Genomic DNA, 21,090 nt, shown 5'->3' with positions numbered 1-21,090 from the left:
ACAGCCAGAGGTGCCAGGGGGCCGCTCAGCACCAGGCAGCAAGTGGAGAATGTGGCCCCTGCTTCACCCCAACGGCTCTTCCGTGCCCTGGTCCCCAGCCCGGGGGGGCTGCAAAACCCCCTGCACCCCGCCATGGGAGCCGAGCGTTCCCACCCTGGGGCTCCCCCCAGGTCATGCTTTGCCCGGGTGGGTGCCGGCCCTGTCCCAGCGAGGTGAAAAGTTTGCTCCAAACTGGTTTGAGCGAGGGCTTGCTGCCACATGCCAGTGCCCACGCTGCCTCTGGCTGGGAGGGAGGGAGGGGAGCGCCGGCCCCCCCCCGCTGCTCTGCACCCCGGGGTCAGGTGCTGCCACCGGCCCTTGGAGGGGACAAAAAGACCAGGGATATATTTTTTTTTTTTCCCCCAGATCAGCCCTGGAGCTGCCCCTTTCCCAGACACATTCCCCCCCCCGCACCGCGCCAGCACACAGGTCCCAGGGGGTGGGGGGGAGGCTTTGCCTTCCCCCGTCTCCTGCCCAGCTCTGCCTGCTGCCAGCAGCAACCACGCAGCCCCCCCCTCCTCACCTTGATATGCCAAGCAGGGGGACACTGAGCTGAACCCCAGCTCTGCCCTGTGATGGGGGCTCGGGGGGGGTCCGAAGGGCACCTGGCTGGGGTGGACGTGCCTCTGGCTACCTGGGCGAGCAGTGTCGGGTCTCTGCTGCCTGCACCCCAGTGCTGGGTGGCCTTGCCACGGAGGGGGGGGGGGGAGGCACCGGCCAGAGGCAGCACCGACCCGGGACAAGGCCGGCGAGGATGGAGAGAAACCAGGGGAAGCAGAGATCCAGCTGGATGGACGGACGGGGCCAGACAGACCGACTGCAGCTCCAGCGCTGCTGCGGCCACGCGTGGGAGCGAGCGGGACGGGTCGCAGCGGGGCGGCCCCCGCAGCCGCCCGTCTGGGTGGGGAGGGGGTGGCAAGGCTGGATTTGAAAGGGGGACCCCTCAGGCGCAGGGGGAGAGGGGGCTGGGTAAGCGGGGGGGGGGGGGGGGGGGGGGCTGCATGGGCAGCACTGGGGTGAAGCAGCCCCCCCACCCCCTTCCCCAAACCAGCAGCGAGGACTGGGGCTGCGGGCAGCCTCAGCTCCCGACTCTGGTTCAATGCAGGGTTTGGGGCTGCCCCCCACCCCGGTCCAGCACAGACACCACCACCCCCCCCCTCACCCCAGGCCTTGAGCGGGGGGACAGATGCGCTGAAGTGAGAAGCCTGAGCTGAAGCCCTGAGCTGCTGAGACCCGATAGAGCAGCAACTCGTTACAAAGTGAGAGCAGAACCATGCAGCCCCAGCAAGGCGAGGGACCCCTCCAGTCCCCAGTGGGGGGTGAGAGCACCGTGGCATCGGCCACAGCTTGGCCCCCCGCCCCGAGCTGTGGGGTTCCTCCTCCCCACCTTGCATTCATACCCCAAACACCCAGTTACCTCCTCCAGGGCAGCGCAGGCGCCCACCCTAAACCCCAGCAGCGAGACCCTTCCCCAGCCTCTCCCCGTCCCTGCCAGCAGCCAGCTCCGAAGGCCGCACCGTCCCGCGCAGCTCCCTGCAGACACATTCGTGCCACCCCTCCTCCTCCTCCTCCTCAGGAGGGTCTGTGCCAGCCCCCCCCACACCCCAGAGCCCCCCCCCCTCACTCTGTCCCCACCCCACGAGCAGCCCCGACGGCTCCAAATCGGCCCCACCAGCCGAGCTGCCCTCACCGAGCATCCACCCAGCCGGGGCTGCGAGCAAACCCGGGCGGTGCTGGGGGCACGGGGACAGGCCCCACGCTCACGAGAGACTCGAGGAAAAAACACCCCCCCAAAACTTCCAACCAAGGGTTCCTGCAGGCTGGCGGCAGCGCGGACGTTCCTAGAGCAGAGGCAGCACAGACGACGTTCGCTGCAATGGATTTTTAAAAACTGAAATCTTTATTAAAAGTTTTATCCAAATTTTGTAACAAAAGATACAAAAGGGCTGGAGATCCTTATTTCTGGGACTAGTCTGACCAATCAAAACCTGACAGTTACTAGGCTAATATAAAATCCATACAATCTGCTAAAAATGCAGGGAAAAATTAGAAGTAACTGCTGCTCTGAAATTTCTCTTTAAAATTCCTTTAACATTTATAAGTTACTCAGTTTGCATTTTACAGGACTAGTTCTTCTCCGAATGGTTACAGCTACTGTACAATGCAAGAGACAACAGCAAGAACAGAACAAAGCAACAGAAACTCGGATGTGCTGCAACACACACCCCTCCTCTGAAGGAACCGCCGCGGAGTCTCGCCTCCGGGGGCCGACAGATCGCCCAGAGCAACCACCGGGAACTCCGCAAAGTGCCAGTGCGTCTGCACCCGGGGGTGGCCCCCGACAGCAGGAGGGACAGCAGCGACCCCCACCCCGGCACCCAGCAGTTCCCATCCCTTGGGTGCCACCGGGCCAGTTCTCCCCAGAAGCCAACGGACGTGCCGGCTGAACCCCTCCAGGCAGAGGGAGGGTGGGCGAGGGGTCGGAAACCCTCCGGGGGAAGAGCTACACCTGGCTGAAATCCCCCCCCCCCCTCCTCCTTCCCACCACCGCAGGGTGGGGGAACAGGCGCTCCGCAACACCCTCTGTGCTCCCGCCGAGCATAAACACGAGTGGGAGAGCTGGATTTCTGATCAATGCCCTGCTCTCCCTGCCGAAAAGGAAAAGAGGAGGATGTGTACACCAGGCTAGCACCGAGGCAACTGTCCAGAGCTGGTACTGGCTAGCAGAAGGACCCTGAGAATATATAGGCTAACACGGTCTCCCGGGGAACGCCGAGTTAGGTGCATCACAGTGATACTGGTTGAACGTGTTCTGTACAGTGCGAAATGGAGTTTGACAGAAGTGCAGTATCCCTTAACCTGCTATTTCCTACCTCTTCCTAAAAGCAGAGGCTGCTATGGGGTGACAAGAAGCCTCATCACAGCAAACAACTGCTCCCGGCCACAAAAATCAGACTTGCTTGGACATCCGAGTGGAAGTTATTAGGTGGCCACTGGGAAAAAAATTTCCAGTTTATGTAAAAAAAAAAAATAGGAAAGCAAGCGCAGGGCTACTGCAAGGTGCATCGTCAGAGGTACCAGGTCTTGCAAGCAGCCAACCCCCCCCCCCTCCCCAAGACCCCAGGCACCCCCCATCCCCAGCACTAAAGTATCTTCAAGCATCTCCAGAGATCACATCACCATTATTTCTGATCAGAGAGATGTCAGTGATGGTTCGCTTTGAGTCCATTTAGATGAACCAGATTTGCACCCACTGCTCAAGATGGCTCAAGCGTCTTCAGAAAGCTGGTCTGAGGGCATGTGGATAGCAAACACGCCTTCGTTGCTGTCAGGCAGGGTGGCGAGCTGGAGCTCTGGGTCCAGTGTGGCAAGGCTGATTTCAGACACGAAAGATACCCTAGGAGGAAATTTTTTTTTTTTCTTTTCATTTTTTTTTTTTTTTTTTTTTTTTTTTTTGCAAACTGCTGCACAAACCACAGAACGGAGAAAGCCTTTGGTCATGAGATACTTGTGAGAAAGTGAGCCTTGTATGGAAGATTCCCCTGAATGCCTACAGTATTCTACATCTTAAAAAAATATATTGTGGACGCTGCAGCCATACAAAGAGGGGAGGAGTGGGAGACGGGGATTTACAGTCTCACATAGACACAACGGGGAGGTTAAGACAAGCACAGTCATAGTCTGTAAAACTGATTGGCTCGCTCGGATCAGTCATCCTCATCGTCCTCTTCATCTTCTGGATCTTCCTCTCCTTCATCCTCTAGATTTCGTTTTCTCTTTTCCCCTCGTGGAAGGTCTGCAAAAAGAGGTGAAGCATGAAGCTCTGTTCAGTCTTGCGGAACAGCATTTGAACTGCGGCTTCGAGCCGCGTCAGCCACAGCTTGCTGGTGAACAAGCACAGGCTAGACTGGCACCATTACAGAGCAGAGATCCACCCTGCCCGCTTCCTCATGGCACCCAGAAAAGCCCGGACTAGCACGAGACATCAGCTATTTTCTACGCCCTCCAAGCAACCCGCGTTTCAACAGCTGCTTGAAAACGGACTTTTTTTGTTGAGCACCCCCGAAAGCGTAGCATCTGCAGAATTCAGTCACTTCTGACCCAAGCTCACACACGATCATTTGAAGTCACGCCAGCCACTGTGATCTGCCAACATTCATTCAGGTGTTTATAGTTTGTTATAACCAGAGGAGTTACGACGAGAGCAAGCTCGGGTCTATGCCTGAGAGGAGAGAGGAATGTGTCTCCAAGAGCGTTTCCCCACGCACACTGCTAACACAAGCTTCTGGGACAGAAGCCCTGCTCCTACCCGGACTATCAGTTCAAGCTACTTAGAACAGGTTTTCTAGGCCATTTTCCTCTTTAATATTTGGCAGGTTTACCCAGCTGGCTTGATATCAGGAAGCACTGAAACCTGTTTCCCCATCACCACTGTGCGACCCTTTGGGTACAACCGCTGTTCAATAGTCAGCTTAGGCACAAGCAACAGCTGCAGCAGTGCCCGCGAGCAGAAACGCGGCCCTTTCTGTCAGGGAAAAGCAGCAGGCCCTGAAGTCTGGGAAGCTCTTCAAAACCGGCCAAGTGTGAGACTGAGGCAGCTCTACAAGCACTTAAGTTTGTTAGGATTTGACTCACCGTCATCAGCTTCATCTTCTTCATCATCCTCACCATCTTCCTCCTCGTCTTCCTCCTGAAGTCAAAACAAGACGTTTTGTTGCAAGAACCACAATCCCACGAGCAAGGTGTAATCCCACAGCAACGTCTTCCTTCCCCTCCGCTCCCGCCCTCCTCTAGCCTCAGGGTGACAGGCACAAGCGGAGCAGGGAGAAGCTGTCGGTTCCTAAACAGCTTCTTGCATCCCTGCGGAAGGGGGCTGTCCGGCTTGAAGCCATGGCAAGTACCAGGCCAAGCAGCAAACAAGTCTGAACTGGCAAACTCTGGGGACCACGAGTCAAAAGGCGTACGGGAAAAGCCAGAGCGCGTGGCGACACTCCTCAGACCTGCCCAGCGAGGCATCCGTGACGCCTGGCCGGATGGGTCACCAGACTGAGGGACAAAAGCGCTACCGAACGCAGCGACGTGGTGCTGCAGATTTATAGCGATGACAGAAAGCCTCACCTCATCATCTACTCCATCCTCCTCCTCTTCACCTTCCAGGTCATCATCTTCATCCTCTTCGTCATCAATGACTTCTTCATCCAAATCATCTTCCTCATCATCGTCATCCTCTTCCTCACCTTCTACCAAAAGGAGAGGGAGGTGAGTGTTACGGGTCCCAAACACTCGCTGCTCCCAGACAATATGCTCGCACCTCCAACCCATGCTACGTGAGCCACGGGCAGGAAATCACATAGAACAAGCACGCACTAGGAGTGCCAGAAACAAGCCCCATCAGCTTGCAGCAAGTCTCATCTCTCACACAGCCAGCCACAGAAAGAACTGGGGTTACCCAGACAGCCCCTACTTTAGTGGCAAGTTACAATCACCAGTTACTTAGCAACATGACCACACAGAAGGGGAAAAGGGGTCGTTCCCCAGCACGAAAACCAAGAGGAGAAAATGCTCACCTTCCCCATTCTCATACTCATCTTCCAGTCCATCCCCATCCGCTTCAGGGTCTGAGTCAGGGGCTTCCTGGTCATCAGCATCAAATCCGTCTAGGTAGGTGAGCTGGGGCAGAAGGGTGAACACGCTCTCCCGGTAGTTGATGAGCATTGTCACCTCACAGTTGAAGAGGTCCAGACTATGGAGGTTTGGCAACTTTTTCTGCAAAGATCAATTTGTTAGGTTATTTACAAGTTGACACTGTTTGAAGATCAGGCAGCCATCAGAGGACAGCTCGCTTGCTACCCAGATCTAGCACAGAAGTGTATTTGCATGCATTATTTGCACCATGTGCTCCTCAGATGGTGAGAAGTTATTGCTCTTGCTAACTGTAGGCGAATATTTCTTTTTCAGCTCCTCTGTCCTAGTTTCCCCTCCTTGGAGCCAGCTCCCTGTGAATCCATTTGCAAATCCCTTCTGAATGGGGCGGGCAACAAGTACAGGAAGCCCAGCTGCCTCAGCAGGAGGAATCACTGAGCCGGACTCATCCTGCCCAAAACATCAGGCAAAACACCCAAGAGCACAACACAGGGAGACCTGCAGACTGTGCCTGCGCGCCTTTCGGCACAGCCACAGCAGCTCTCCCGCTCAGGCCATCGCACCGCGCACCAGGTCAGCTGAAGGAGGAATGTAACGGGTTTCAAGCTCTTCCTGGAGGGGATGGAGGGACCAAAGGCAACAGCTAACGAGGCAAATGCCCTAGATCAGACCTTTCAGCTACAGAGTCAGGATCGCAAGGCAAGAGCCTTTTTTTGGGGGGGCGGTTCAGATGCAACGGGAACACCCTGCAACGCATGCTGTGACAGCACCCAGGGCGAGAGGGTCCCAGCCCAGTACAACAGCACCTTTGGACTGACGATGGACACCCTCACTGGTGTGCAAGTTACTCATCTCCATGACACCCCAGGTGCCACCTACCTCAAACTGCATCCGACCCATTAACGGTCCTTTCTCAGATGGACACTGAGCACTGCATCCACAGTTTTACTCATCCAGCCCAATGTCATGCTTCTTTTAGCAACTGGCTGCTGGTTTTCCAGACAGAGGAGCCATTAACTATTAGCCCAGCCTCAAATTGGACCCACTCATCTGTTCCCATCAGAACCACGAAGTGCTGTTGGAACAGTTACCAAGACGTTGGACTTCTGCTACACAGACACACACCCCAAAGGAAACAACGTCATCCCTCAGATTCCATCACAACCTTCCACTCACCAAGGGCTCCAGGGTATTGATGTCTTTGATCTTGTTGCCGCTTAGATTCAAGTGTGTCAGGTTAGGAGTTCTCTCTGCTAGAACTTCAAGGCCACCAGAAATCCTGTTATCACTCAGCTCCAGCTGCCAGGAGGGAATATCACATAGTCACAAAGTGTCTCAGCTTGCGACACACGGAATAAAATTGCCCTGAGCACTGGACTACAATGAACATACAAGGTCCAGACCCTGTTCATTAGACCACACCACAGAGCAGCAGCTCAAGTGTTCACTTGAAACCCCTTTCCTCCCACGGTAATGTGACATTCCCAGCCACCTCTGTACTGCAGGAAACAGGGGTAACATGATCTAAAATCCAAAATATTTATGACGCTACTGAAGCTTCTGACAGTAGCACAACAGCAAGAGAGGAATGACACTAAACATACAATGAGCTCAAAAGCATTCTGTTGCATACTAAAACCCAACATCTCTCACTTGCTCAGATTGTAGGCTACAGAGGAAAATGCAAAATAAAATGGCCTTTTTCTGGGAATTACAGAAAAAAACATCTGTCACCAGGGACAGGGCAGCAGAAGTCTCAGAGCAAGGACTGCTGGAGATGGGAGCACAGATCTGACTCACCTTCCGGAGTTTGTTGAGTTTGGGGAGATTGGAGACAGACAGCAAGTTGATGTTGATCATGCTGAGGAACTCCAGGTTCTCAAAATCTGAAGAGAGACCAACGATCTTCCCATCGTCCGAACGGCAATTATCAAGAACCAGCTCCTTCACCTGCCAACAGAGACACCCAGCAGCTGTCATCCCACCCGGCTGAGACTCACCTCCAGTCTGTCAAGCTGACATCAGGTGGACTGACCAACATTTCAAAGTGGCAACTGTGCCTGAAGGTTCTCCTTACTCACATCAAGGGACATGCAGGGTCGTAAGGCCAAGTAACTTCTGTGAGGGCACAAGGTGAGAATCCCTCACGGTGGTTGGGACTTCACCCTTTAAGCACGAGCCATGCAACTGCTGCACTACCCCACAACCCTGCAGCTCCAACCAAGGTCCACCTTCTCCACTAAGAAGCATTTAAGGGGCTGAACCATGAGGTTGCATCCAAACGTTTCATGCACGTGGCATCAACCAATTTTCAGTCACACTTCAGGCTTCACTAACAAGGGTCCAAACAAGGCAATCTGGTTTTGTCCCCTCCAACTTTGTCCCCCACACCACTGGGGTGCTGAGAAACCTGCCTCCAGAGGATCTGTTTCCCTGCGACAGTCTCCACACAGAGGTGACACATCTGCCTAGGCAGGTCTCTAAGCAGATGAGCTCAACCTCAGGCTCACAGCGCAGGAGACCACTGACGGCATCTAATATTTTGCCCAGCACAGACTACACACACAGAAGCCACCACTACCTGGCAAGTCAGCACAAAAATCAACCCTGCCATGGCATTAGGACCATGAAGCACCAGCACAGAACGGCTCCTCGTGTAAAAACCCAGAGGGTGAACATATCTGGCATCCCCCTCTCCCCCAAAATGCAGGTGAGTGCTTGAGCCCCAGCTTCCGAGGCCACTTCCAAAACTTGCTGTTAGCCCACACATTCTTCACAGCAAGATGCAAAAATCAGCCTTGGCCAGAAGGCTCGTGATGCTCTCCAAAATCCTCCTTCGCAGCACTCCCATTTTACCTCTTTTGCTCAGATCAGCCAACTACTAGGGAGTCGTTTTAAAATCACTTTGCCTTCCTGGCAGCAGACTTTCAGGATTGCAGCACGAGCTCTGAACAAATTAATGCTTAAAACTCCAGAAGGGACATTGCTGGTCAGGGCTCTGATTTGAGCAGCAAACAGGCTCAGACAGGAGTTTTGTAGCTGAGCTCATTTTGCTCCCAACACCCCAGACAAGCCTCCAACTGAACCGAGGCTCTGTCACCACAGTGGGTGCCAGGGTGGCAAAAGCCAGCCCTCCACTGCTGTCTCTGTGTTGGTGCAGGTACAGAGACGAGCCAGAATATTATCACGTTATGAACTAACCTGTCTCAGACCAGCTTTAACCCGGGACCAGACTCATCCCCTGGATTGCAGAGCAAGCACTGCAGCAGGAGGAAGCAGCCAGGACAGCTTCTTCCAGCAGCAACACTGGCTCACAGAGGCTTTGGTCTCAGGGCACACAGGCTCTGACCCTGCTGGCCTCTGCAGCGTGCCAGTCGCTCAAATTCCAAGTGTTGAACTAGGGCAGACTTGCAGCTCGCAGCCGCAGAGGGACACTTCTCAAACCGTTCTCGTCCTGTGAATTCTTTTGCTATCCACAAAGCATCTTTAATCTCTCCCAAAAGCTCCGCTTACAACCCTTTTTCCTCACGCTCGATTTGAAGCCGCCCATGGGCCACACGGCGAGCTGTCCCCAAGCCGGGTGACAGCCCCCAGCTATCTCACTGCAAGGCGGCGAGCGGGGCTGCTGGCCCGGCCCAGATAAGGGCCGGCTGCCTTCCCCAAGCTGGACCCGCTCCGGGAGCGCAGATCTGAAGGACGAAAAGAAACGCCCGGAGCGGGTGCGAAGCCCCGGGCCCGGCCCCACGGCCGCGGGCGGCCCCGCTTCCCCCCGTACGGGCGGGCGGCACGTCCGAGCAGGGAGGCGACAAGCTGAGCCGAGGCGGCAGCGGCGGGGCCCCGGCGCCACCTCAACCCCTTCCCCAGGCCGGGGGGAACCGCAGCTCCGCTTTCCGTGCCCGCGCCCCGCCCCGGAGCTCCGGGGAAGGCCCCGCTCGGGCCTCGCACCGCCGCTGCCCGCCGGGACACCCGGTGCCCGCCCGGCGCTCTGACAGCGCAGCCCCCCGGAGCTCCGAGGCGGGAGGGGGAGCCCCGGGCCCGTCTCGCTGCCCCCGGAAGCCGAGCGGGCTCCGCGGGGAGCCCGGGCCCCGGCGGGGCGGGCCGGGGCAGGCCCGGGCGGCCGCTAACATGGCCGAGCCGCCATGGCTGCGCGGGGCCGCCCCGGCCTTGCTCGGCGGCTCCGGCGCGGCGGGAGCCAGCGCGGCCCAGCTCGGCCCGGCCGCCTCCCCGCCCCCGCTGCCTGGCGGCCCCCGCTGCGGGCCGGGACGAGCCGGGACCGGTCCCCGCCGCCGCCCCGGGCCGAGCCGGGCCCCGCCGCGCACGTGCGCGCCGCCATGCCGGGGGGGTTGGGGGGGGGGGGGGGGGGGCTCCCCGCCGCCGCTCTCCGCACACCCCCAGCCGCCCCCTCCTCTCCAACCCCCCCCCCCCCCCTCCGGTGCGGGACCCCCGCCCCCCCTCCCCGGTAGCCCCCGCAGCACGTGTTGGCCCGCTCCCCGCCCCTCCCCCGCCGCCGCCGCCGCCGTCACGGCGCTCTACGCCCGCGGTACCTCGCCCGGCTTCTTGTTGCGCAGCTCCAGCGTCAACCGCTTCTTCATCTCCATCCTCCCGCCGCCGCCGCCGCCGCCCCGAGCCGCTCCCGCCGCGCCGCCCCGAGCTCCCCGCGCCGCTCCCGCCGCCCCGCCCCGCGCCCGCCGCCTCCCGCCCGAGCCCGCGCGCGCCGCCGCCGCCCCGGCCGAGGAAGGCGCCAACGGCAACAAAGGCGGCGCGCGCCGCGACCCCTGCCGGCCGCGCGCCGCGCCGCGCCGCCCCCCTCCTTCCCCCCCCCCCCCCCCCCCCCCACCGGCACGGCAGCGCCCCCTGCCGGCCCCGCCCCGCCGCGCTCAGCCGGGCCGCGCCACGCGCAGGGGCGTCCCGCGCACGCAGCTCCCCCTCCCCCGGCACGGCCCCGGTGGCACCGGCCCGGCCCCGGGCGCCATGTTGCCGCCCTCAGCGCCATGTTCCCGTCCCCAACCACCATCTTCCCGTCCCCAGGCGCCGTGTTCCCTTCTCCTGCGCCATGTTCCCGTCCCCAGTCGCCATCCCATCCCCGGCACCACACCGCCAGCCCTGGGCAACATGTTCCCACACCCAGGCACCACGCTACCATCCCCAACCACCGCGTTCCCTTCTCCCGCCCCGTGTTCCCGTCCCCGGTGCCACATTCCTGCCTTCAAGCGCCATGTTCCCATCCCCAGCACCGCACTACCATCCCCAGGCACCGTGTTCCTGTCCCGGCTGTCATGTTCCCATCCCCAACCACCACGTTCCCACACCCCGGCACCACGCTACCATCCCCAACCACCGCGTTCCCTTCTCCCGCCCCGTGTTCCCGTTCCCGGTGCCACATTCCTGTCTTCAAGCGCCATGTTCCCATCCCCAGCACCACACTACCATCCCCAGGCACCGTGTTCCTGTTCCCAACCACCGTTTTCCTCAGGCACCATGTTCCCACCCCCAAGCACCACATTCCCATCCCCAAACACCATCTTCCCACCCCCAGCACCGCACTACCATCCCCAGACGCCATGTTCCTGTCCCGGCTGTCATGTTCCCATCCCCAACCACCGCGTTCCCTTCTCCCGCGCCATGTTCCCGTCCCCAACCACCATGTTCCCACCTCCAGTGCCACATTCCTGTCCTCAGGCACTCATCCCCAGCACCACCCCACCACCCCCAGGCACCATGTTCCCTTCTCCAGCACCGTGTTCCCATCCCCAAACACCATCTTCCCGTCCCCAGCACCGCACTACCATCCCCGGATGCCATGTTCCATTGCCATGTTCCCATCCCCAACTACCATCTTCCCATCCCCAGGCACCACACTACCACCCCCACAAACCATGTTCCCTTCTCCAACGCAATGTTCCCATCCCAACCACCATCTTCCCACGTCCAGCACCACACTACCATCCTTGGGCACCATGTTCTCCTCTTCACCCATCAAGTTACCGCACCCGGGCACCACACTACCCTCCCCAGGCACTGTGTTCCCTTCTCCAGTGCCATGTTCCCATCCCCAATCACCATGTTCCCATCTCTAGTGCCACATTCCCATCCTCAAGCACCATGTTCCCATCCCCATGGGCCATATTCTCATCCCCAAACACCATATTCCCATCCCCATGGGCCATATTCCTATCCCCAAACACCACATTCCCATCCTCAAACACCACATTCCCATCCCCATGGGCCATATTCCCATCCCCAAACACCACATTCCCATCCTCAAACACCACATTCCCATCCCCATGCGCCATATTTCCATCCCCAAACACCACATTCCCTACCCCATGCGCCATATTCCCATCCCCAAACACCACATTCCCATCCCCAGGTGCCATATTCCCATCCCTAAACACCACATTCCCATCCCCATGGGGCATATTCCCATCCCCAAACACCACATTCCCATCCCCATGGGCCATATTCCCATCCCCATGGGGCATATTCCCATCCTCAAACACCACATTCCCATCCCCATGGGCCATATTCCCATCCCCAAACACCACATTCCCATCCTCAAACACCACATTCCCATCTGCAAACACCACATTCCCATCCCCATGCGCCATATTCCCATCCCCAAACATCACATTCCCTACCCCATGCGCCATATTCCCATCCCCAAACACCACATTCCCATCCCCAGGTGCCATATTCCCATCCCTAAACACCACATTCCCATCCCCATGGGCCACATTCCCATCCCCAAACACCACATTCCCATCCCCATGGGCCATATTCCCATCCCCAAACACCACATTCCCATCCCCATGCCAGGCCTCCTCTTTTGGCCACTGCCAAGGCTACGCCTGCCAGCGCTGCCGCGGCCAGGGAGACTGATAAAGCTGGGGTGTTGGCCAGGATTTCTGCTAAAGGAAGCACGAGATAACAGCGGGAACTCCCATCATTACTATAAGGGTTACAATGATGTTTTTCCCTTCTCTCATCTGATGGGCAGCCCACGGAAGCTCGCGGCTCGCCCTGGCCAGGGCTGCGCTCCAGGTACAAACATGGTGAGCTGGGAATCCCGCCGTCATGAGACAGGCGAGGGTTAGCTGGGCAGCCGCAGCCGGGGAAGGTCACGGCTGTGGGTTTGTTTGGCCCAGGCGGAGCCGTCATGTCCAGCTGCACTTAAAAGGTGCAATGGAGCTGGTGGGACTCTCTGCACAGGGCTCGGGAAGGTCCCCCACCACACCACCATGTCGCCATTCCCAGGGACCCTGTGCAGGAGGAGGATTCCTGCAGGATGTGGGCACTGCTGGCGATGACTTCATTAAAAATTAACTTAAAAAAATACCCAGAGAAATCTCTCTGATCAACGACCAAGCCTCCAAGTAAACAGGAACACGAGGGTTCGCAGGACCAGCCTCATAGTCCCTCATTGTCCCCATTGGCAGCAGGCCACTGGCTTGCCTTGTATGGGAGGAAATGGCTTTCTGGTACATTGCAGTTAATTTTTGCCAGTTGGCTCTAACATGAGCCTTATTTTATTAGGAGTAGCAAAATGAAACAGCAACATTCAGCAGGGAGGTTTAAGCTCTGAAGGGGCCAAACGCAGGGTTTTTTTAAGAGCAGATAAGGGACATCACCGTGAAGAAATACTGCCTTTAACATTGGTGCATTTTTTGCATCTCCCTGATCTCCCCTGCTCCCTCGCTAACCCCGGCTTAGTTTCTCCAGCCCAGCTGCACGCCGGAGAGCGCCTGGTGCTCTGCCATGGGTCCAGCAGCCTGTGGGGCACCGCACCAGTCACCCCTCTCCTCAATGTGCCCCTAAGGAGCTCCCGTGAAATGCCCAGCACGAAGGCTGCGAGGAGGTGGGCAGATGCTGGGGAGGATGAGATGTGTGGTGCGGGCACTAAGGGAGCAGGGAGAGCAGCCCACGGCTGGGACAGGCCTGCCTGCAAGGCCCAGAGCATCCTCTTACTGCCCTGTTAATCACATCCCATGGGTGAAGCACTGAGCGGGTCATAGAATCAGAATCATTTAGGTGGGAAAAGACCTTTAAGATCCTCAAGTCCAACTGTAAGATCATCGAGTCCAGCCATAACTGGGTCCCTCCTTTGCAGGGCGAACCCAGGCTCGTCTGGCCCTTTTTGGCTTCACTGAGACCTTACCCGGGAGGGAAAGCACCCGAGGGGTGCCCGAATCCCCCCCCTCCGAGACACACACACACACACACCCCCTCCCCGGCTGCCTCCAGCAGCAGCTTCAGCAGGCTGCTCCTGGGCAGAGCAGCTGGGAGATGAGCCCAGAGGTCCCCCCTTGCTGATCTGCATTTGTTTTAAGGTCTCTTTCATGTACTCTTTGAGGCTCGTTTCCTGTTCTTTGTAGAAAACAAAGCTTCCCCCCCATCCCCGCCCATCCCAGGGTGGCTTTATCTCCCCTCCCGTGGGCTGCACTCCCTCGGGAGCTGGGCTTTATGTTTGTCTTAAAATACAAACCCCTGCTCTGATTTAACCGAATTGATTTTAAAGCTGCGTCTGGTATTTGATGTCTGGTAGATGCATTTAAACTGATCTAGATTTTCTATGTTTGGGCAGATTAACTTGAAGCTGGTAATTTACTGTGCAAGTGACAGCAACTGGAAGGCTGGACTGTAAATGCTGACATGGATTGAAATTCTGGTCCGAAGCTTTTCACGCAAGCTGGAGCACAGATGCTTGGAATAATGTATTATCTGCCTATTATACAACACAATATTATCTGCTTGCATTTCACACTGCTTTAACTACTTCGTTTCTAGCCCAGTGCCTCCTGAGAATGAATCCTGCATACACGGACCATTACTGTTTTCTGCATCACAAGGACCTTCTCACCATGTTGTCCCTTCCTGTCCTCAAAACAGGGACAAGATTCCCACAGATCTCCTGGTGGCTGTAAATCCTGCTGGGATCCTACTGGGACATACTGGGATCCGGTCACAGGAGAGCAATGAGGGACACCAAATCATCTGCAACAGCTTCTTTCGCAAGTGCCAGGAGCTGCACAAGCCCCCAACAAGAGCTGATCCCTGTACGACTGAGTTCTTCCACCAAGGCAACTTGCTCTAGAGACCTTTGGGGCAGCTTGGGGATCATAGAATCACAGACTGGTTGCCTTAAAGACCATGTAGTTCCATCCCCCCGCCACGGGCAGGGACAACTTCCACCAGCCCCGGTTGCTCAAAGCCTCGTCCAACCTGGCCTTGAACCCTTCCAGGGTTGGGGCAGCCACAGCTCCTCAGCTGGATGTCCAGTGACCTCCCGTAACTGGAAGATGTGATCAGGCAATTTCACTGAAGATTTACAAGCCAATAAGGCATCAACTGGGAGAAAACCAAGTGCCGACGTGCAACCTGCACAACCCCCCCCGAGCAGGCGGCAAATTAGGTTACCACAGTCCTCGGTAGCCTTCAGAAGAAATTCCCATGATTTTGATTTGTTTGTTTCGCTGGTGGAAATCGGGAATCTACGACTTGCAGGGCCTGATGTGCTGGGCTCCCGGGCACCTCCCCTCTCCCCGCTGCAGAGCGGCCCCGGTGCCGGCAGAGGGAAGCATCCCCCCGGCCATGGGGGAACGGGGCCCCTCGGAGCCCAGAGCCCGGCCCTGAGGGGTCCTGGGGATGGACCCGAGCCCGGGGAGGGGGGGAAAGTGGGAGCAGGAGCAAACACCTCTGCAAAAGGAGAGTTTGAGCATGGCCGGAGTCCCCGGGGTGCAGCTGGGCAAAGTGGTCCTGGTTTGGGGTAAAGCCGTGCATCCCGCCTGGCTTCTGCAGCCCTTGTCCACGGGATGCACGACCGCCAGGCAGCTTTTTGTATTTTGGAGCAAGACGGAGGCACCTGAAGGGTTTGGATGCCGCCAGCCTCCCTCCAAGTACTTGGCAGGAGTGCCTGAAACAGGAGTTGTTGTTTGAGGGTTCCCAAAAGGCAGCAGGGAGAAGGAAGCACTTCCAGAAAGAGATGTGCCTGTGTTCACCTCCAACCTGAACACAGTCATTCTGAGACCATGCAGGATTTAGTACCCAAGCAGAGAGAGAGGCATGGAGCTGGCACTGCAGTTTACACACAGTATATCCCCAGCATAAGAAAAGTCACGATTCTCTCATATTTCCAAGTGCTTTTCTTTTACTGACGATTCTCTTAACGGTGCAGCAGGGATATTGGCCTGTCTCTCTTGAGCTCTCTGCACAGCAAAGGCCTTGCAAGCCGTGAAGTCTGCACCTTAATATTTTATCAGTCAGTCAATGACTGAAAAAGAGAATTCAACCATTCTCCCTGGAATTTATCTGTCATGTCTTATCCCTTACAACAGACTCTACTTGGTTTGAAACACCCAGGCGCCGGGCAGGTTCCTTCAGACTCTCTGGATATGGAATTCATTATCCCAGTCCTGGGCTCCTCAGCCCAGGATGACTTGTCCTCTCTGCTCTGCAGTAGTTAGCTTTGCCCTGCAGTCATTTGCTGTGGCTACTGGCATTTTAATGCAGCGTAACCATACAACAGCATTCAGCTCCCATCTTAAAGCAGATCTGGAGGCATCTAGCAGATCGCTACTTGAACTTTCTGATAGGGAAGCCGAGCCATGTAGCAGGGAAGGCGTTTATCCACCATCACCCTGTAGAGAGCCAGTGCCCTTTGGATCAGCTTCTCCCAGCAAATACACTCAGCATCTTTCCCATTGCAATCAGTGCCTTGGAAACACAGTGGGAATGGGTCTGGCTACAGCCCCAGGGGGAGAGAGAGAGGCAGAGGGAATGTACCTGGGGTGGGATTTGGGGAGATGGGGCTGTCCCCACCTCACCCTGCAGGAGGAGTTCTCATCATCAAGCTGACCCAGCACCCCGCAGGCCGTTTGCAATACTTGGTAAAAAAAGAACGAGGGTGGTGGATAATTACTGTTTTTACCAACTCTGCAATGTCTCCCAGTGCAGCTGGACCGAGCAGTAACAACGCCAGGAACTACCATCACAGCTATTCCACTTTGCTCTACCACAGGGTTTTGGATCCCACAGAGAAAACCTGTCCCAAGGAGCTTACAAAAAAGGCAAGCGACAGAGTCAGAAAATGGATTTCAGGTACCTCAGGCACCAAGATGCACCCCTGATGGTAGGGCGAAGAAATGCTGTGTCTGCTGGGATGGACACCTGCAGAGAACCCCACGAAACACCCCTCATCCCCCCCAAGAGCTGCAGAGGGCACTTCAGTCCAGAAGGACGACACATGAAGCGAATAGGCACGAAGGATGTACGTAGGATTCTCAAATGACACCAGTCTTTGCTTCATTTTTCAAAAATACACGGTTGAAACAATACCTGCCCTCTCCTTCAGAATGTCACCAAGACCTACGACATCCCTGCATCATTTTCCTGCCACCTGGATTATGTTTCCACTGCTTCAGGTCTCAGCCAGCTCGTGACATTTCTGTGCAGCCTGAGCATTGATGGGTGAACCCTGAGGTCTTTCCCTTCTTTGGCCCAGGCTTACACACCTCGCTACCTCCCAGCTCCGATGCTGCAAAATTTCCTGCTTTCAGGCATAAAAATCCTGCCCCTCCAACTATTTGTCTTGTCTGGAGAATTTCTGCAAACAGGTAGGAAAAATCAGGATTTCTCAGTTTGTTATCACATCACTGCTCAGTCAGAGCTGCACTTGTCCCTAATTTGCAAAGTTTGTGCTAATATTCTGGTTACTTGCAGGAGTAAAATCATGATAGAAGCATCTCTGGGTGAACTAGGGTTCCTCCTCATCACCTCCACGATGACAGAGCATGAGGGGGGCCGCTGTGCTCCGCTCACAGGCCACGGTGAGATTTCAGGACATGAAAACGGGATTTGGGAAACTCCACTCTGGGAAATAGTCCCACAGGCGTCACGGGGAGAGGCGTGCTGCGGGTGGGATGGCTCCCCAGTCCCCATCCCCGTTTCCCCATCTCGAAAGGGCTGCACTGGGGAGACAGGCAAGGAGGCTGGGTTCCCAGAGCAGCCTCCTCCTCCATCGCCGGCCGTTGCGCAACCCTCTCGCCCTCCCTGCAAAGGGTGTGGGCAGAAACCCTGGCAGGTGGGTGCTGCTCGGGATGCAGCTGAGCCTGGGAAACGGCTCCGCACCGGTACCGGAGCACGGGAGAGCCCTGGGGGCTCCCTCCCTCCCTCCCTCCCTCGCGCCGCGCCGGGTGGCACATGGTCCAGGCCGGCACGGTGCTGGCCCCCCGCATGCCCCGCGTGCCTCCGGGGAAGGGACGGGGTGGCCAGGTCGGGCCGGTGGCGGGCAGGGCTGATTTTACACCTCAGAGCTATTTTGGAGCCAAACTCAGCCCTGGTGCAAGCAGGAAGTCAGGAGAATCGCACCAACCCCAGGGGGGGTTATTTTGGGCCCTTCAGAGCTACCTCTGAGTTGCCTGCAGACTCTTAAACTCTCAGAACTAAGGGGTTTATTTTGTAGGGATACCTTTTAGTCTCTCTGTGTTCCCAGGGAAAGCCGGAAATTTAAAAAGTGAGCAACATAGTCAAAAAACGGGGAGTTATTAAATGAATAAAGGAAATGTCTACGAAGGTGAGGGCCGGCATGGGAAGGGATGGATGTTCAATGGAAGGCGAGTTCCCAACCAGCTTCTCCCCAGAGTTTGGCCCATCGGTTGCCCGTGTTTGGTGACTGCCAGCAGTGTCCCTGGGGCAGCGCCTGGGAGACGGGCACATTTGCCAACAGATCAGTGCTGGCACAACCCGGCAAACGGCATCAGGAGCTTCCTATGGCGTGTGCGCAGAGGGGGAGCCGTCTTCAGGGATGCATCCAGCTCTGTGTTAAGGCCATGAAGAACAGGATCTGCAGGAGAGTGGCGTGGTCTTGACGTGAACGTGTTTTATTGTGCAGGCAGCTGTGCTCAGACCACTGCCTGGGCACGGGCACGCAGAGAGAGGCTGTTAAATAGCTCACAGGAGGACACAAGCGCTGCTTGTTATCTGTCGGAGTTGAGTCTGAATCACAAGGGATGCTCTCTGCTGTGAGGGGATCTCATCTGCTTTCAGAAATAAGAGGGAGCTTTGTGCCAGGTGGTGGCTGCAGAAGGATGGAGAGGGTTTTCCTTGTGGTCTCAGAGCCCAGGTAACAAACCAAGAACGAGGAGAGTGGGACGTGGCTCCTGCACCACTCCTGCCAGATCTGCTCTGTGGCTGCTGGGGGCATTCCTGTGCCCTTCTCAGGCTTTGCTGTTTCAGGTGATGAACTCTTCCAAGAGGTCTTTCTAGTGGCGCTTCTACGTCTCACCATGTCCTTGTTATAACAGCCCCTCCTGACTCCCTATGAGGCACTCGCACCAAATTTCTGTACTGAAAATATTACACGTAGAGAGACTGTGTTAAATATGAGTCTTGTTTTATTTTTGTAGGCAGACAGAGGTTTCAAAGTATCTGGGATGGGATGTGCTTCTTTGAATAGGGGTGGGAAACATAGGGATGTGCACTGGGAATGACTGGGGTGGGATGGGAAGGTTGCAGGGAGATGCAGCAAAATGGCCTGGAGGATAGGAGCAGGGAACAGCTACACAGGATTTCCCACTCCAGAAGTGACCCAGCTGGAGGGCACCCAGCGCAGCCATCAGGCAGCAGATAGGCAAAAGGAGGTACTTTTTCATCGAGCACCGAATTAAACTGGACCTCGTCACCATAGGATATGACCTCAGAAAATAACCTTTAAAAGCTTGAGATAAACGTGTGCAGGATTGGTCTGTTCTGACTAGTTAAGCATGATGGTCCAGGACCTCCAGCTAAGGAAGTATTAAGTCACTGACCACCAGAAGATGGGGTAGGATTATTTCCTGCTTGCCTTCCTTCTTATATCCCTTCCAACAGACCAATACTGCTGCTGACAGGGTCAGTGGTAAACCTGTGGTCTGCCTGCTTAGGCATTATGAGTTTTAATGAAGGCACGAATTCCCCAGGCTTTACCCCATCCTTCATGAACCGAGATGAAGCTTCTCCCTTCCTGAAACAGAGACAGCAGCTCCTGCTTTCTGCCCAGTGGGGAGCAGAGAGTAAAGAGGGACTGGGGGGTCTCTCCCTTGAGTGCTCAGAGACAGCCCTGGCTGAAGAAGCCTTTGATTCCCAGGGTCTGTTGCAGATTCTGCTATTAAGCCTCTCGCAGAACTTGCACAAACCGTCGCTTTCTCCTGCCAAAGCTTTGCGCCACTCTGAGAAAGGATTGCAACGTTAGATAAACACATCTACCTGGGTGCAAAGCTTCTGCCAGCTATGATGTAAAGCTGCAGGCTCAGCCCAAGCAAAAAGGAACTTTCTCTTCATCTCCTTCCATTTTCACATTTTCACTCCTTTCTTGGGAGGCAAGACTCCTGCAAGCAAGAAAGGGTGAAAAGTTGCTAGATGCAGGGGTTTGGTTTGGCAAGAGGTGCCTCCATGCTCTGTGTCTGCTAAATTCAAAACCTTCCAGGACTCAAGGCAGCCCTCGCTGTGCCTGTGGCCCGCATCTAAGTGAGAGAGCACTGCCAAGAATAAGGTGATTTTTCTCTCTTCTGATTTAGATAGTTTATATTTTCATCTGCGAGAAGCGGAGAGTGGCAAAAGTCTCTGCTTAGCCCCTGCACGTCCAGCAGCTCCTGCTGAGTCACAGAAACCAAAGTCTCTGCAGCAAATACACAACTGCACTGAGAAGTGCATGTGACAGATGACAGCACTGGCAGAACTTCCTTTAATTATTACTCTTACTGCTGTTACGATTAGCAATTAGGGCATTTGTTTTAAACCTGTCTGAATTTCAAAACAAGCACGAGGTGGTCAGATTGGCAAAGACTATTGGGTTAGCTGGTATGGCATCCTGCCTGGAGTTAAGATAATAGAGTGCCTGGATGATTGCTCAATGATGATGGATTGGTGGGGAATTTCTCTTGGACCCTGAGACCAACCCTCTGGTACCTGACAAGGCTTGTGCCCTGCTCCTCTGGAGGCTGACTTGCACAAGTACCAGAGCCACGATGTTGTAAAAAGCAGGTGTTTCAGACATTTGAGACTTTACAGCCACACCTCGTGTGGGGTGCAATCTGTCTTTGCTGTCGCTACTGATGCTTTTTGGTTGCCTGGAGCCCCTACCCTACCTGGTGGAGAAACACAGATATTTACAGCTCTGCAGATGTGAATAAGAACGGGTACATTGCTCCCGGTAGGCTATGCAGCAGCAATGGAGACAAATGCTTTCATTTGGCTGTGTAAAGCACATCCAGCTTTAGCATGTCTCCTGCTGCTGTTATTATTTCTTCCAGACCGCAATTTGCTAAACAGCTTCCAAACCAAGCAGAGGACATGATTCCTGCCCTGTGGAGCCATGAATGATGGGGATTATCTAACCGTTCAGCGTTAGCAAGGCTCCCAGGTGACCTGCCTGTG

The 21,090-nt window shown here is 56.0% G+C and overlaps 1 protein-coding gene across 2 annotated transcripts; it reads right to left on the bottom strand.

The window, feature by feature from the left end:
* Window positions 1-1,920: 1,920 nt before the first annotated feature.
* On the bottom strand, window positions 1,921-10,464 carry LOC104367779 (acidic leucine-rich nuclear phosphoprotein 32 family member B). 2 transcript variants are annotated; one of them, XM_033002840.2, is made up of 7 exons: window positions 10,227-10,464; window positions 7,483-7,632; window positions 6,859-6,981; window positions 5,607-5,805; window positions 5,158-5,279; window positions 4,675-4,729; window positions 1,921-3,835 (listed from the first exon to the last, which is right to left on the bottom strand). In XM_033002840.2, exons 1-7 carry the CDS (start codon window positions 10,278-10,280, stop codon window positions 3,747-3,749), a joined length of 792 nt encoding a protein of 263 aa, XP_032858731.2. In that variant the 5' UTR covers window positions 10,281-10,464; the 3' UTR covers window positions 1,921-3,746. The 2 variants fall into 2 exon arrangements, with proteins under 2 accessions (XP_032858731.2, XP_032858735.2); XM_033002844.2 differs by having other exon boundaries at window positions 5,158-5,276.
* Window positions 10,465-21,090: the final 10,626 nt, after the last annotated feature.

Source organism: Tyto alba, unplaced genomic scaffold (genome assembly GCF_018691265.1).
Source record: "Tyto alba isolate M040663 unplaced genomic scaffold, T.alba_DEE_v4.0 Super-Scaffold_20000042, whole genome shotgun sequence".
Classification (NCBI taxonomy): Eukaryota; Metazoa; Chordata; class Aves; order Strigiformes; family Tytonidae; genus Tyto; species Tyto alba.
This window is presented reverse-complemented; position numbering and strand designations above follow the sequence as displayed.